At 47.6% G+C, this 16783-nt stretch overlaps 1 protein-coding gene across 1 annotated transcript in view; it reads right to left on the bottom strand.

Annotated features, from left to right (window-relative positions):
* macrod1 (mono-ADP ribosylhydrolase 1) overlaps positions 1-16783 on the bottom strand; it is a 93250-nt gene that overhangs the window by 13416 nt on the left and 63051 nt on the right. The window contains exon 5 of the mRNA XM_038993563.1: positions 4977-5093. Within this exon, the coding sequence (XP_038849491.1) occupies positions 4977-5093 (117 nt within the window). The remainder of the gene's footprint in view (positions 1-4976; positions 5094-16783) is intronic.

Below are 16783 nucleotides of genomic sequence, written 5' to 3'. Positions count from 1 at the left end.
GAAACAGGGGGACGGAGAGAGACAGAGAGAGAAACAGGGGGACTGAGAGAGAGAGAGAAACAGGGGGACGGAGAGAGAGAGAAACAGGGGGACGGAGAGAGAGAGAAACAGGGGGACGGAGAGAGACAGAGAAACAGGGGGACGGAGAGAGACAGAGAAACAGGGGGACGGAGAGAGACAGAGAGAGAAACAGGGGGACGGAGAGAGACAGAGAGAGAAACAGGGGGATGGAGAAAGACAGAGAAACAGGGGGATGGAGAAAGACAGAGAAACAGGGGGATGGAGAAAGACAGAGAAACAGGGGGATGGAGAAAGACAGAGAAACAGGGGGATGGAGAAAGACAGAGAAACAGGGGGATGGAGAGAGACAGAGAAACAGGGGGATGGAGAGAGACAGAGAAACAGGGGATGGAGAGAGACAGAGAGAGAAACAGGGGGATGGAGAAAGACAGAGAAACAGGGGGATGGAGAAAGACAGAGAAACAGGGGGATGGAGAAAGACAGAGAAACAGGGGGATGGAGAGAGAGAGAGAAACAGGGGGACGGAGAGAGACAGAGAAACAGGGGGACGGAGAGAGACAGAGAGAGAAACAGGGGGATGGAGAAAGACAGAGAAACAGGGGGACGGAGAGAGAGAGAAACAGTGGGCCGGAGAGAGACAGAGAAACAGGGGGATGGAGAAAGACAGAGAAACAGGGGGATGGAGAGAGAGAGAGAAACAGGGGGATGGAGAAAGACAGAGAAACAGGGGGATGGAGAGAGAGAGAGAAACAGGGGGACGGAGAGAGACAGAGAAACAGGGGGACGGAGAGAGACAGAGAGAGAAACAGGGGGATGGAGAGAGACAGAGAGAGAAACAGGGGGATGGAGAAAGACAGAGAAACAGGGGGACGGAGAGAGAGAGAAACAGGGGGACGGAGAGAGACAGAGAAACAGTGGGCCGGAGAGAGACAGAGAGAGAAACAAAGAGAGACACAGAGAGAGAAGCAGGGGGACAGAGAGAGAAGCAGGGGGACAGAGAGAGAAGCAGGGGGACAGAGAGAAGCAGGGGGACAGAGAGAAGCAGGGGGACAGAGAGAGAAGCAAGGGGACAGAGAGAGAAGCAAGGGGACAGAGAGAGACAGACAGAGAGTGAGGCAGAGAGAGAGACCGAAAGAGACAGTCCGACAGAGAGAGAGAGAAACAGGGGGACGGAGAGGAACAAAATCACAATGATAAAAGGATCTGACATCATTTTCCTAAACAGAGCTTCAAATACATTCTTCTACTCCCCTCTTTCTTTTCTCAGAACCACACCAGACCGCCTTTTCAACATTGAATGAATTAAGTGAATGTATTAACACCACCCAGTATGGAGCCTGCAGCGCAAAGCAACACCTAGAGCAGCGGATCTGCTGTAGATGAACTGCCTTCACGAAGAAGAAAGAAGAATTAATGATCTATCTTACTTCATGATGCATCTTTAGTCCTACGCCCTGGCTCCTTAGTCAATACACAACTAACTATCAATATCATGATGCATCTTTAGTCCTACGCCCTGGCTCCTTAGTCAATACACAACTAACTATCAATATCATGACGCATCTTTAGTCCTACGCCCTGGCTCCTTAGTCAATACACAACTAACTATCAATATCATGATGCATCTTTAGTCCTACGCCCTGGCTCCTTAGTCAATACATAACTAACTATCAATATCATGATGCATCTTTAGTCCTACGCCCTGGCTCCTTAGTCAATACACAACTAACTATCAATATCATGATGCATCTTTAGTCCTACGCCCTGGCTCCTTAGTCAATACACAACTAACTATCAATATCATGATGCATCTTTAGTCCTACGCCCTGGCTCCTTAGTCAATACATAACTAACTATCAATATCATGACGCATCTTTAGTCCTACGCCCTGGCTCCTTAGTCAATACACAACTAACTATCAATATCATGATGCATCTCTAGTCCTACGCCCTGGCTCCTTAGTCAATACACAACTAACTATCAATATCATGATGCATCTTTAGTCCTACGCCCTGGCTCCTTAGTCAATACACAACTAACTATCAATATCATGACGCATCTTTAGTCCTACGCCCTGGCTCCTTAGTCAATACATAACAAACTATCAATATCAATAACACAGGGAGATATAAAGAAGAGGAGAGCGAAGGAAGGCTAAGGGGAACTGGGAGAATGAAAGCAGGTAAAGGAGATGTGTAGATTAGAAAGAGAGGGGGAGAGTTCTTGAAGAAGAGGGTGAGGGTGTTTGTTAGGTTTGTGGTGAAGATTTTAATTAGTAATAATTGGCCACTGAGGGAGGGATGGAGGGATAAGGTGAGAGAGGATAACTGGCAGTGGTGACGAAACAATCCATGTCTTTGTTCATTCCCGTCTCTCTCTCTCCCTCCCTCCGTCTCTCCCTCCCTCCGTCTCTCTCTCTCCCTCCCTCCGTCCCTCTCTCTCCGTCCGTCTCCCTCTCTCTCCGTCCGTCTCCGTCTCTCTCCCTCCCTCAGTCTCTCTCCCTCCCTCAGTCTCTCTCCCTCCCTCAGTCTCTCTCCCTCCTTCCGTCTCTCTCCCTCCTTCCGTCTCTCTCCCTCCTTCCGTCTCTCTCCCTCCTTCCGTCTCCGTCTCTCTCCCTCCTTCTGTATCTCTCCCTCCTCTCCTTCTAGCACCTTCTCTCCTTTACTCTCTCTCCCTGGTGTGTGTTGCTGACTCTCTGTGGTTTTGACACGGTAACACTGCAGTATCGGTACACAGGTGGGCTCTGGGGCTGTGGTTGCCTGGTCTACCTGCCAAAGGTTCCCTACTCTAACAACAACAAACACACACACACACACACTCCGCCTGACGCTCTTACGTCATTCTGCCAGATTCTCTTTCTCTCCCCATTTCTCTCTCCATGTTTCTTAATTCTTCTCCTCTTCTCCACCAGTCTTCCAGGGCTGTTACACTGGAGTCTGGACAGTTAATGTTGGTTAACAGTCTGAGGCAGTTCAACTGTTAGGGGCTGTTAGTTAATGGATGGCTGTGTTTAGTATCTCTCTGTTGGTTGAACACGCTGTGCTCTGCAGGCTGTGTGCACTACACAGTGAGACACCCCAGCAGGCCTGTACCACAGGGACACTGACTGTGTCCCAAATGGCACCCTGTCCACTATATAGTGCACTACTTTGACCAGAGTCTTATGGGCTGAGGGTGTTTGTTAGGTTTGTGGTAGTGCACTGCATAGGGAATAGGGTGCCATTTGGGAAGCAATATAAGTGTGTTTCAACAGGCCTGTGATCATTGTCTGAACTGTCTGATGTCGCACAATGACAGATCATCTCTGTGGGCGAGAATGAAGTAGAACTGAGCTGTTGACAGGCTGAGACACTGTCCTAGTCACCACCAAGCACATAAACTCACACCATCACACACACAGAATGATATAGTGAGAAAACGAGGCACTGTGACAACAGCTCATCTCATTTTAATTCCCTACAGTCATCAACCCTCCCCAACCTCCATTTTCACTCACCCCTTCCCCCCACCCTCCATTTTCACTCACCCCTTCCCCCCACCCTCCATTTTCACTCACCCCTTCCCCCCACCCTCCATTTTCACTCACCCCTTCCCCCCACCCTCCATTTTCACTCACCCCTTCCCCCCACCCTCCATTTTCACTCACCCCTTCCCCCTACCCTCCATTTTCACTCACCCCTTCCCCCCACCCTCCATTTTCACTCACCCCTTCCTCCCACCCTCCATTTTCACTCACCCCTTCCTCCCACCCTCCATTTTCACTCACCCCTTCCTCCCACCCTACTCTCATCTATTCCCTCTCTTTCTCCCCTCTCTGTCTATTGGTCTTCTCCTGTACTCTTTCTCCCACTGTGAAGTTTAACTCAACAATGACAAAAAGCAAAAAGTTGGTATCCAACAGTCTACCACCATGCTTTTAACACTCACACACACACACATACACACATCCAACCAAGGACAACCACAAGCAGAGAGACAAAGACACACACACACACACACACACACACACACACACACACACATCCAACCAAGGACAACCACAAGCAGAGAGATAAAGACACACATACACAAATAACGGAGGACATCACAGCTAAGTGAATACATTAAAGAGTGTATGAATCTCTAAACACAGTCAGACCAACCACATAATTACTGCATCCACACCAGGACACGGGAGGAATGTTGGAGGGAGGAGAGAGGGAGGGAGGGGGAGGGAGGGAGGAGAGAGGGAGGGAGTGGGGATAGGGAGAGGGAGGGAGGAGAGAGGGAGGGAGGGAGGGAGGAGAGAGGGAGGGAAGAGGGTGGGAGTAGAGAGGGGGAGGGAGGAGAACGGAGGAGAGAAAGGGAGAACAAAGGAAGGAGGTAGTGAATGACGAAAGAGGGAGAGAAGGAGAGATGGAGGGTAGGGATGTATAAAACCACATGCAGTGAATATGTTATAATTCACTCTGTGTGATATAACTTGTATCAATTATCTTTGTTGTTTGGAATGATGTCCAACGGCATGGTGGTGTTATAATTCACTCTGTTTGTTACAGGCCGTATAGCCTCCAATATTTTATAAGATCACCCTGTGTGATAGAGATGTATAGCTGGGATATCATCGCTGTGTGATAGAGATGTATAGCTGGGATATCATCGCTGTGTGATAGAGATGTATAGCTGGGATATCATCGCTGTGTGATAGAGATGTATAGCTGGGATATCATCGCTGTGTGATAGAGATGTATAGCTGGGATATCATCGCTGTGTGATAGAGATGTATAGCTGGGATATCATCGCTGTGTGATAGAGATGTATAGCTGGGATATCATCGCTGTGTGATAGAGATGTATAGCTGGGATATCATCGCTGTGTGATAGAGATGTATAGCTGGGATATCATCGCTGTGTGATAGAGATGTATAGCTGGGATATCATCGCTGTGTGATAGAGATGTACAGTATATGGACTCACACTTGGCAGGCAGGCCGTAGCCCCCTGTAATCTTAGCCTCTCCCGTCTCACACCCTAGAAGCTCAGCACACTCGGACCTCAGGAGGGGGCCGGCCGTGCGGTGGATCGCACCATCCACTGAGGAGAGAGGGAAGAGAGGGAAGTGAGGATGAATATTTGTACAGTCTAAATCGAGGGAAATTATTATTTGATTTGGGAGACACTTTATCTTCTTCCCATGATCATTGAACTAACAATCATTAGTGCACAGCACCCCTCACTACAGATCCAACAACTCTGCTCCATACGGGACTGGGAGTGGGGGGTGTGTGAGTTCAGTGTGTTGGGTTGGATCCTTCCTGGAACATCACTTATCATCGCCCTGCTCTGCCACTGTTTCATACATTATCACCCTGCACTGTGTCATACATTATCACCCTGCACTGACACTGTGTCATACATTATCACCCTGCACTGTGTCATACATTATCACCCTACACTCTGTCATACATTATCACCCTGCGCTGTGTCATACATTATCACCATGCGCTGTGTCATACATTATCACTCTGCACTGCCACTGTGTCATACATTATCGCCATGCCCTGCCACTGTGTCATACATTATCACCCTGCCCTGCCATTGTGTCATACATTATCACCCTGCAATGCCACTGTGTCATACATTATCGCCATGCCCTGCCACTGTGTCATACATTATCACCCTGCCCTGCCATTGTGTAATACATTATCACCCTGCAATGCCACTGTGTCATACATTATCACCCTGCCACTGTGTCATGCATTATCACCCTGCCACTGTGTCATACATTATCACCCTGCGCTGTGTCATACATTATCACCCTGCCACTGCCACTGTGTCATACATTCTCACCCTGCACTGCCACTGTGTCATACATTATTGCCCTGTGACTAAGGGTGGAAGGCAGGGTACGATGGCTGACTGACTGAGAAAGAAACACACAGACTGACTGTCTAGGTCCCTTGGGGGGTAGAGAAGCAGCATTTAGTTACAGTGCTGCTGTGTGAATAGAACTGGAGGTGACGCGCACCAGACAGCTAGTCACCCCCACCGACACACACTCTCACTCACTGAAATAGAGAACAAGTGTTATAACAAGACCAAGAGAGGAGAAAGGAGAGAGGGAGGGATGGAGGAGAGATGAGAGATGGAGGGAAAGAGCGATAGATGTATAAATAGTTTGATGGAAGAGACATAAGGATATAGTTCGAGAATAGGAGAGAGAAAAAGGAGAGAGATGGGAGAAGATCATAGCAAGGTCATTTTTAATTTCTAGTTCCTTATGTTTGACCTTGTATTTGACAGAGTTATGTGATGTGAGTGTGTGTGTGTGTGGTTTGTGTCTGTGGTGTGTGTGTGTGTGTGTGTGTGTGTGTGTGTGTGTGTGTGTGTGTGTGTGTGTGTGTGTGTGTCACAACCTCCAGTCTAAGGATTTGTGGGGGTGTATGAAATATGCGGTCTCTATGATCCTGGCTTATATACCAGACAGCTCCAAATACCTGCCACTGCTCACAAACCTGCATTTATCAGACTACAGAGAACAGACACATGACTGTTTCAACTCGAAGACTTACAAAGACGATGTGACGATACAAAAACAACACAAAGACACAATCTCTCACAGCCATACAAAGACAACACCAAGATACAAAGACAATATCTCTCACAGCCATACAAAGACAACACCAAGATACAAAGACAATAGCTCTCACAGCCATACAAAGACAATACCAAGATACAAAGACAATAGCTCTCACAGCCATACAAAGACAACACCAAGATACAAAGACAATAGCTCTCACAGCCATACAAAGACAATACCAAGATACAAAGACAATATCTCTCACAGCCATACAAAGACAACACCAAGATACAAAGACAATATCTCTCACAGCCATACAAAGACAACACCAAGATACAAAGACAATATCTCTCACAGCCATACAAAGACAACACCAAGATACAAAGACAATATCTCTCACAGCCATACAAAGACAACACCAAGATAAAAAGACAATAGCTCTCACAGCCATACAAAGACAATACCAAGATACAAAGACAATATCTATCACAGCCATACAAAGACAACACCAAGATACAAAGACAATATCTCTCACAGCCATACAAAGACAACACCAAGATACAAAGACAATATCTCTCACAGCCATACAAAGACAACACCAAGATACAAAGACAATATCTCTCACAGCCATACAAAGACAACACCAAGATACAAAGACAATATATCTCACAGCCATACAAAGACAACACCAAGATACAAAGACAGTATCTCTCAGCAGCTCTAGAATGACTGACTGTAGTCATTCAATGTGACAAGTGGGAATACTAAGAAGTTCACTTAAGAGAAAATGGATTCTGAATCTATAAATGTACAATTCAACCCCTACCCAGTGAGAACACTGAAGGAAACTTGTGAGTCTACATATTCATATCCTTCTCTATCCTTTTTTGTTCTTCTTGAGGAGAGAAAAAGAGGAAAGAATAAAGAGACATGAGAAATGAAAGAAGAGGAGAATGGTAGAGAGCATGACAGGAGAGATGTGAGGACAGAGATAAAAAAAAGAAAGAGATGAGAGAAATAAAGAACTCAAAGAGGGGCAGTCATTAAAGAGAGGGTGAATAAAGAGAAAAAAGATTGAAGAGAAAAGAGAGGAATGCGAGAAACAAGAGGAGGGTTGGAGAAGAATAGAGTTAAGGAGAAGAAACAACAGGTGATGAGAGGAAACAAGAGAAGAGAGGAGGGGTGCAGGCGGAGCAGAAGAGAGGAGGGGTGCAGGCGGAGCAGAAGAGAGGAGGGGTGCAGGCGGAAAACAAGAGAGGAGGGGTGCAGGCGGAAAACAAGAGAGGAGGGGTGCAGGCGGAGCAGAAGAGAGGAGGGGTGCAGGCGGAGCAGAAGAGAGGAGGGGTGCAGGAGGAGCAGAAGAGAGGAGGGGTGCAGGCAGAAAACAAGAGAGGAGGGGTGCAGGAGGAGCAGAAGAGAGGAGGGGTGCAGGCAGAAAACAAGAGAGGAGGGGTGCAGGCAGAGCAGAAGAGAGGAGGGGTGCAGGCGGAAAACAAGAGAGCAGGGGTGCAGGCGGAGCAGAAGAGAGGGTTGCAGGCGGAAAACAAGAGAGGAGGGGTGCAGGCGGAGCAGAAGAGAGGAGGGGTGCAGGCGGAGCAGAAGAGAGGGGTGCAGGCGGAAAACAAGAGAGGAGAGGTGCAGGCGGAAAACAAGAGAGGGGTGCAGGCAGAGCAGGAGAGGAGGGGTGCAGGCGGAGCAGAAGAGAGGGGTGCAGGCGGAAAACAAGAGAGGAGGGGTGCAGGCGGAAAACAAGAGAGGAGGGGTGCAGGCGGAGCAGAAGAGAGGAGGGGTGCAGGCAGAAAACAAGAGAGGAGGGGTGCAGGCAGAGCAGAAGAGAGGAGGGGTGCAGGCGGAGCAGAAGAGAGGGGTGCAGGCGGAAAACAAGAGAGGAGGGGTGCAGGCAGAGCAGAAGAGAGCAGGGGTGCAGGCGGAGCAGAAGAGAGGAGGGGTGCAGACAGAAAACAAGAGAGGAGGGGTGCAGGCGGAGCAGAAGAGAGGAGGGGTGCAGGCGGAGCAGAAGAGAGGAGGGGTGCAGGCGGAAAACAAGAGAGGAGGGGTGCAGGCAGAGCAGAAGAGAGGGTTGCAGGCGGAAAACAAGAGAGGAGGGGTGCAGGCAGAGCAGAAGAGAGGAGGGGTGCAGGCGGAGCAGAAGAGAGGGGTGCAGGCGGAAAACAAGAGAGGAGGGGTGCAGGCAGAAAACAAGAGAGCAGGGGTGCAGGCAGAGCAGAAGAGAGGAGGGGTGCAGGCGGAAAACAAGAGAGCAGGGGTGCAGGCGGAGCAGAAGAGAGGAGGGGTGCAGGCAGAAAACAAGAGAGGAGGGGTGCAGGCAGAAAACAAGAGAGGAGGGGTGCAGGCAGAGCAGAAGAGAGGAGGGGTGCAGGCAGAAAACAAGAGAGGAGGGGTGCAGGCAGAGCAGAAGAGAGCAGGGGTGCAGGCGGAGCAGAAGAGAGGAGGGGTGCAGACAGAAAACAAGAGAGGAGGGGTGCAGGCGGAGCAGAAGAGAGGAGGGGTGCAGGCGGAGCAGAAGAGAGGAGGGGTGCAGGCGGAAAACAAGAGAGGAGGGGTGCAGGCAGAGCAGAAGAGAGGGTTGCAGGCGGAAAACAAGAGAGGAGGGGTGCAGGCAGAGCAGAAGAGAGGAGGGGTGCAGGCGGAGCAGAAGAGAGGGGTGCAGGCGGAAAACAAGAGAGGAGGGGTGCAGGCAGAAAACAAGAGAGCAGGGGTGCAGGCAGAGCAGAAGAGAGGAGGGGTGCAGGCGGAAAACAAGAGAGCAGGGGTGCAGGCGGAGCAGAAGAGAGGAGGGGTGCAGGCAGAAAACAAGAGAGGAGGGGTGCAGGCAGAAAACAAGAGAGGAGGGGTGCAGGCAGAGCAGAAGAGAGGAGGGGTGCAGGCAGAAAACAAGAGAGGAGGGGTGCAGGCAGAGCAGAAGAGAGGAGGGGTGCAGGCGGAGCAGAAGAGAGGAGGGGTGCAGGCGGAAAACAAGAGAGGAGGGGTGCAGGCGGAGCAGAAGAGAGGAGGGGTGCAGGCGGAGCAGAAGAGAGGAGGGGTGCAGGCGGAGCAGAAGAGAGGAGGGGTGCAGGCGGAGCAGAAGAGAGGAGGGTTGCAGGCGGAGCAGAAGAGAGGAGGGGTGCAGGCGGCGCAGAAGAGAGGAGGGTTGCAGGCGGAGCAGAAGAGAGGAGGGTTGCAGGCGGAGCAGAAGAGAGGAGGGGTGCAGGCGGAGCAGAAGAGAGGAGGGATGCAGGCGGAGCAGAAGAGAGGAGGGGTGCAGGCGGAGCAGAAGAGAGGAGGGTTGCAGGCGGAGCAGAAGAGAGGAGGGGTGCAGGCGGAGCAGAAGAGAGGAGGGGTGCAGGCGGAGCAGAAGAGAGGAGGGGTGCAGGCGGAGCAGAAGAGAGGAGGGTTGCAGGCGGAGCAGAAGAGAGGAGGGGTGCAGGCGGAGCAGAAGAGAGGAGGGTTGCAGGCAGAGCAGAAGAGAGGAGGAGTGAGTGTTGGCTTCAGGGACCTACCAGGACAGTGTTTCAGTCTTACTGTCATCTCCCTACAACCTCCCTTATCGTTAAACACTGTCAGCTAGAGGAGAAGGAGGTGATAATTGGCTCTATGCTTACCTGGCTGGGAGGCTGCTCTTCTCAGCAAAACACACTCAGAGACATGTGCGCATGCACACAAACACATAGATACACACATAAACCACTACACTCACAGACACACACGCAAAAACACACTCTTACTTGCTGTACATATGGAATACTAAGTCGCAGCAGATAACCTTGCCAGCTGACCGGTGATAGGTCCAGAGCCTGTCTGTTAAACTAATGGGGCGGAACTATTGCCTTTCCCAGAGTCCCCCAGCGAGAGGGCCAATCATTTATTTCAGCCTGGTTGCCATGGCAATATTTAGGATGGTCTGGTGGTGGACACCGTACAGTTCGGCCAACACAAAGCTCAAAGACAACATCAGCAGTATAGTGTGTGTGTTGGGGGGAAACCTGGGTTCAGAAACACGTGTATTTGATTTTTTGATATTTAAATACTTGTTTCTGTGTATTTGAGTATTTGATATTTAAATACTTGTTATCTGTGTATTTGAGTATTTCTAATAATGTGGCCCCAATCAACTTCTTCTATTGAAAGTATTTGAAAGTATTTTCAAATACTTATTTCAAATACTATTTTCAAATATCTGGGTTAAATGCATTTGAGTCAGTGTATTTGAGTATTTTCAAATAAATTCAAATATTCACCTACTTAGTAATATAGATATTTTACATAGTATTTTAAGTCCAGATCCTGTTGGGGGAAGTGATTCATTTATCTTACGCTGACTGTATATGGATACTGTATATAGCAGTGGTCACCAACCTTTTCTGAGTCAAAATGCAGTCTGAGATCTACTGCTCATTAAAAAATAAACATGACTTAAAACGTAAGCCTATGCAGCATTAACCAATGAAAAACAGTTCTGTAGCGATGAGGTTTGTGCAGTAGGCTATAGGCCCAATACGTTATCACTGCATACTGGCTACGCTTCAATTGACCTGCCAATGCTGTTCTTCTCAGATCATTTTGAAATTATATATTTTTTTGTGTGTGTATATACACTGCTCAAAAAAATAAAGGGAACACTTAAACAACACAATGTAACTCCAAGTCAATCACACTTCTGTGAAATCAAACTGTCCACTTAGGAAGCAACACTGATTGACAATAAATTTCACATGCTGTTGTGCAAATGGAATAGACAAAAGGAGGAAATTATAGGCAATTAGCAAGACACTAAAAGGAGTGGTTCTGCAGGTGGTGACCACAGACCACTTCTCAGTTCCTATGCTTCCTGGCTGATGTTTTGGTCACTTTTGAATGCTGGCGGTGCTTTCACTCTAGTGGTAGCATGAGACGGAGTCTACAACCCACACAAGTGGCTCAGGTAGTGCAGCTCATCCAGGATGGCACATCAATGCGAGCTGTGGCAAGAAGGTTTGCTGTGTCTGTCAGCGTAGTGTCCAGAGCATGGAGGCGCTACCAGGAGACAGGCCAGTACATTAGGAGACGTGGAGGAGGCCGTAGGAGGGCAACAACCCAGCAGCAGGACCGCTACTTCCGCCTTTGTGCAAGGAGGCGCACTGCCAGAGCCCTGCAAAATGACCTCCAGCAGGCCACAAACAGTTTCAACTGTTCTGCCTGCGGCTATGGAACTCTGACCTGTTCACCGGACGTGCTGTTTTCAACTCTCTAGAGACTGCAGGAGCGGTAGAGATACTCTTAATGATCGGCTATGAAAAGCCAACTGACATTTACTCCTGAGGTGCTGACTTGCTGCACCCTCGACAACTACTGTGATTATTATTATTTGACCATGCTGGTCATTTATGAACATTTGAACATCTTGGCCATGTTCTGTTATAATCTCCACCCGGCACAGCCAGAAGAGGACTGGCCACCCCTCATAGCCTGGTTCCTCTCTAGGTTTCTTCCTAGGTTTTGGCCTTTCTAGGGAGTTTTTCCTAGCCACCGTGCTTCTACACCTGCATTGCTTGCTGTTTGGGGTTTTAGGCTGGGTTTCTGTACAGCACTTTGAGATATCAACTGATGTAAGAAGGGCTTTATAAATACATTTGATTTGACATATATCTTTTTGTTTGTTGTACTTTTACCCCTTTTTCGTGATATCCAATTGGTATCAGTCTTGTCCCATCGCTGCAACTCCCCGACCGACTCGGGAAAGGCGAAGGTCGAGAGCCATGCGTCCTCCGAAACACCACCCTGCCAAGCTGTACTGCTTCTTGAAACACTGCTCGTTTAACCCAGAAGCCAGACACACCAATGTGTCGGAGGAAACACCGTCCAGCTGGTGACCGGAGTCAACTTGCAGGCGCCCGGCCCACCACAAGGAGTTCGCTAGAGCGCGATGGGACAAGGAAATCCCGGCCGGCCGAACCCTCCCCTAACCCGGAGCAGCGCCCCTCCTCTCTCCCTCGCTCGGCTGAGAAAAGGGGACACAGGCTTCCAGCTGATGGCAAAAGTCAAGTCGCACTGCATTATATCTGTTTCATATAGTACCAATTAATACTCCTATGACCAGAGGAAGTGGAATATTCCATGATATTAAAAAAGACACAAGCCGCTAATAATACCAACGCTAGCTTATCGGAACACTTTGCTGTACTCCTTCAATTCGGCTGCAGTGCTGGTTGTAGCGTGGGTGGAAGTAGGGAGAACGCACATGTCATGGCTTAAAGTGTTGACAGTGCTGAATAACAACTGAAACATGAAGTCAGTCATAAAAACAGCAGCTCTTTGCTGTATTTGTTGACAGTCTCTGTCGTGATGGTTTTAAACTTTTTGAAATCTCACAGTATCAACTTTGCTGTGCGTTCAAGGTTTCTTTTTACAGTCTATGGCTCGTGGAAACTGTGCAGACACAGTGATCTGAGCTATCTGATTGGCCAGCGATAGGCACTCTTGATTTAGTGTCTAGGCCTGCCGGGTAGGCAGAGTTCTACCTTCAGACACATGAAATGGTTCAAAATGGGCACACTGCCTTCCTGGTGCTATGGCTGCTGGATCAAGGGCACCAACAGCACGAATAAATTAAAAGAATAGGAAGGCTTTATCGTTGGGTTTTTTACAGAAATGTTTGATGATCGACTAGGAATGCCTTGGATATGGACCGGTTGGTGACCACTGGTATATAGAGTACTGACTGGCATTGACAAGAACAACACTTGTTTTTAACAGATCTTGTTTTCTTAAGAGACTTTAGCAGATCTGTGAATTGACTCTAAGTGACGGCTGCATTATTATGTATGTGTAGGTGTTTTGACATGGAGCTTATTCTATTCTGTTCACCAGCAGCCCACAGAGCACACACGCATCACAGTACATCTCATCTCTGCTACCCACTCTGCCTGCCTGCCTCCTGTTAGCCACACTGTGAGACACACAGTTGAACAGTTGAAACACACTGGCCTATTGTCAATGTGATGTATGCAGGACAAAGCGTTTCCCTGCTCTCTTCAAATCCAAATCTATCAACTTCATCACCCACTGAGCTCCTGCTCACTGCCTTTATGTCCCTCCCTCACTGTCTTTCAAACGTTTCCCCTTGTTTATCTCTGTCTCCCCCTCTCTTTAAAGGTCTGACCAGTCTGTACCTGCCTAATTAGCATCTACCTCTACTCTGCCATAAAGAACAGAGGAGAGAGAGGGGGGAGAGAGAGGGAAGGAGGAACGAGGGGAGACAGAAGAAAAAGAGAGAGAGAGAAAGTGAGATTGCCAGTGATAGAGAAGATGGGAGAGAAAGCATATCCACTGTTGATCTAGAGTTGATAAACGGTGAGAGGAGAGCGTATGGAACCAGATATCTAGAGTTGATAAACGGTGAGAGGAGAGCGTATGGAACCAGATATCTAGAGTTGATACAAGGTGAGAGGAGAGCGTATGGAACCAGATATCTAGAGTTGATACAAGGTGAGAGGAGAGCGTATGGAACCAGATATCTAGAGTTGAAACAAGGTGAGAGAAGAGCGTATGGAACCAGATATCTAGAGTTGAAACAAGGTGAGAGGAGAGCGTATTGAACCAGATATCTAGAGTTGATAAACGGTGAGAGGAGAGCGTATGGAACCAGATATCTAGAGTTGAAACAAGGTGAGAGGAGAGCGTATGGAACCAGATATCTCGAGTTGATACAAGGTGAGAGGAGAGCGTATGGAACCAGATATCTAGAGTTGATACAAGGTGAGAGGAGAGCGTATGGAACCAGATATCTAGAGTTGATACAAGGTGAGAGGAGAGCGTATTGAACCAGATATCTAGAGTTGATACAAGGTGAGAGGAGAGCGTATTGAACCAGATATCTAGAGTTGAAACAAGGTGAGAGGAGAGCGTATGGAACCAGATATCTAGAGTTGATAAACGGTGAGAGGAGAGCGTATGGAACCAGATATCTAGAGTTGAAACAAGGTGAGAGGAGAGCGTATTGAACCAGATATCTAGAGTTGATACAAGGTGAGAGGAGAGCGTATTGAACCAGATATCTAGAGTTGAAACAAGGTGAGAGGAGAGCGTATGGAACCAGATATCTAGAGTTGATAAACGGTGAGAGGAGAGCGTATGGAACCAGATATCTAGAGTTGATAAACGGTGAGAGGAGAGCGTATGGAACCAGATATCTAGAGTTGATAAACGGTGAGAGGAGAGCGTATGGAACCAGATATCTAGAGTTGATACAAGGTGAGAGGAGAGCGTATGGAACCAGATATCTAGAGTTGATACAAGGTGAGAGGAGAGCGTATGGAACCAGATATCTAGAGTTGATACAAGGTGAGAGGAGAGTGTATGGAACCAGATATCTAGAGTTGATACAAGGTGAGAGGAGAGGAACCAGATACACTACATGGTGTCTAATTCCAAAATCATGTTTATTAATATAGAGTTGGTCCTCACTTAGCTGCTATAACAGCCTCCACTCTTCTGGGAAGGCTTTCCACTAGATGTTGGAACATTGCTGTGGGGACATTCTTCCATTCAGACACAAGAGCACTAGAAAGGTCGGGCGCTGATGTTGGGTGATTAGGCCTGGCTCGCATTCCAATTCATCCCAAAGGTGTTCAATGGGGTTGAGGTCAGGGCTCTGTGTAAGCCAGTCAAGTTCTTCCACACCGATTTTGACAAAGCATTTCTGTATGGACCTCGCGTTGTGCACCAGGGCATTGTCATGCTGAAACAGGAAAGGGCCTTCCACATGCAGTTTGAAACTCGACAGCGAGTGTTGCAACTGAGGACAGACGATTTTTACTCACTTCAGCACAGTGGGATCCCGTTCTGTAAGCTTTTGTGGCTGAGCCGTTGATGCTCCTAGACGTTTTCACTTCACAATAACAGCACTTACAGTTGACAGGGGCTGCTCTAGCAGGCCAGAAATGTGGCGAACTGACTTGTTGGAAAGGTGACATTCTATGATGGTACCACGTTGAAAGTCACTGAGCTCTTCAGTACAGGCCATTCTACTGCCAGTGTTTGTCTATGGAGAATGCATGGCTGTCGTGTCTGGACAATCATTAAATGTTTAGACGGTTATTTTATCAAATCAATTCTCTATGTGTAATTATTATTACATGATTAAACTAATCATGTAAACTGTAATTAACTTGGAAGTCGGGGCACCATGGGAAAATGTTTTCATATCGCATCGGTAATAGTCTTATTAATGTATTATCATTACCTCATCAGTTCTCATTACTGAACGTCTCAAACCCTTGGATATCTGCACGAACCCGAGCATAAATCATGAATCAGCGATATACAAATTGGCTTAATTATTTATTTACTAACTAACTAAATAATCACAGAAATACATAAACAAACAGTAGGTACAGTTGAAGTCAGAAGTTTACCTACACTTAGGTTGGAGTCATTAAAAAAAGTTCCAACCACTTCACAAATTTCTTGTTAACAAACTATAGTTTTGGCAAGTCGGTTAGGACATCTACTTTGTGCATGACAAGTAATTTTTCCAACAATTGTTTACAGACAGATTATTTCACTTATAATTCACTGTAACACAATTCCAGTGGGTCAGAAATTTAAATTGACTGTGCCTTTAAACAGCTTGGAAAATTCCAGAAAATGATGTCATGGCTTTAGAAGCTTCTGATAGGCTAATTGACATCATTTGAGTCAATTGGAGGTGTACCTGTGGATGTATTTCAAGGCCTACCTTCAAACCCAGTGCCTCTTTGCTTGACACCATGGGAAAATCTAAAATAATCAGCCAAGACCCCAGAAAAACAATTGTAGACCTCTACAAGTCTGGTTTATCCTTGGGAGCAATTTCCAAATGCCTGAAGGTACAAACAATAAGATACAAAGGTACAAACAATAGTTTGAAGGTACAAACAATAGTACGCAAGTATGAACACCATGGGACCACGCAGCCATCATACCACTCAGGAAGGAGACGCGTTCCGACTCCTAGAGATGAACGTACTTTGGTGCGAAAAGTGCAAATCAATCCCAGAACAACAGCAAAGGACCTTGTGAAGATGCTGGAGACTGGTGCACTAATGCATCTTAAAGTTGGTTGCCGAGCGCCGTGTAAAATCCACAGAAGAAAAAGACTGAACGAGGAGAGATTACTAGAAACTAACTAGGTTTCCTTATTTTATCTGTGGATTAATTGTCGGAGTTGAGAACACACAATTTTGTG

The sequence above is a fragment of the Salvelinus namaycush genome, chromosome 5 (assembly GCF_016432855.1).
Source record: "Salvelinus namaycush isolate Seneca chromosome 5, SaNama_1.0, whole genome shotgun sequence".
NCBI lineage: Eukaryota > Metazoa > Chordata > Actinopteri > Salmoniformes > Salmonidae > Salvelinus > Salvelinus namaycush.
Note: the sequence above shows the minus strand (reverse complement) of the source record. Positions and strands in the feature narration are given on the sequence as shown.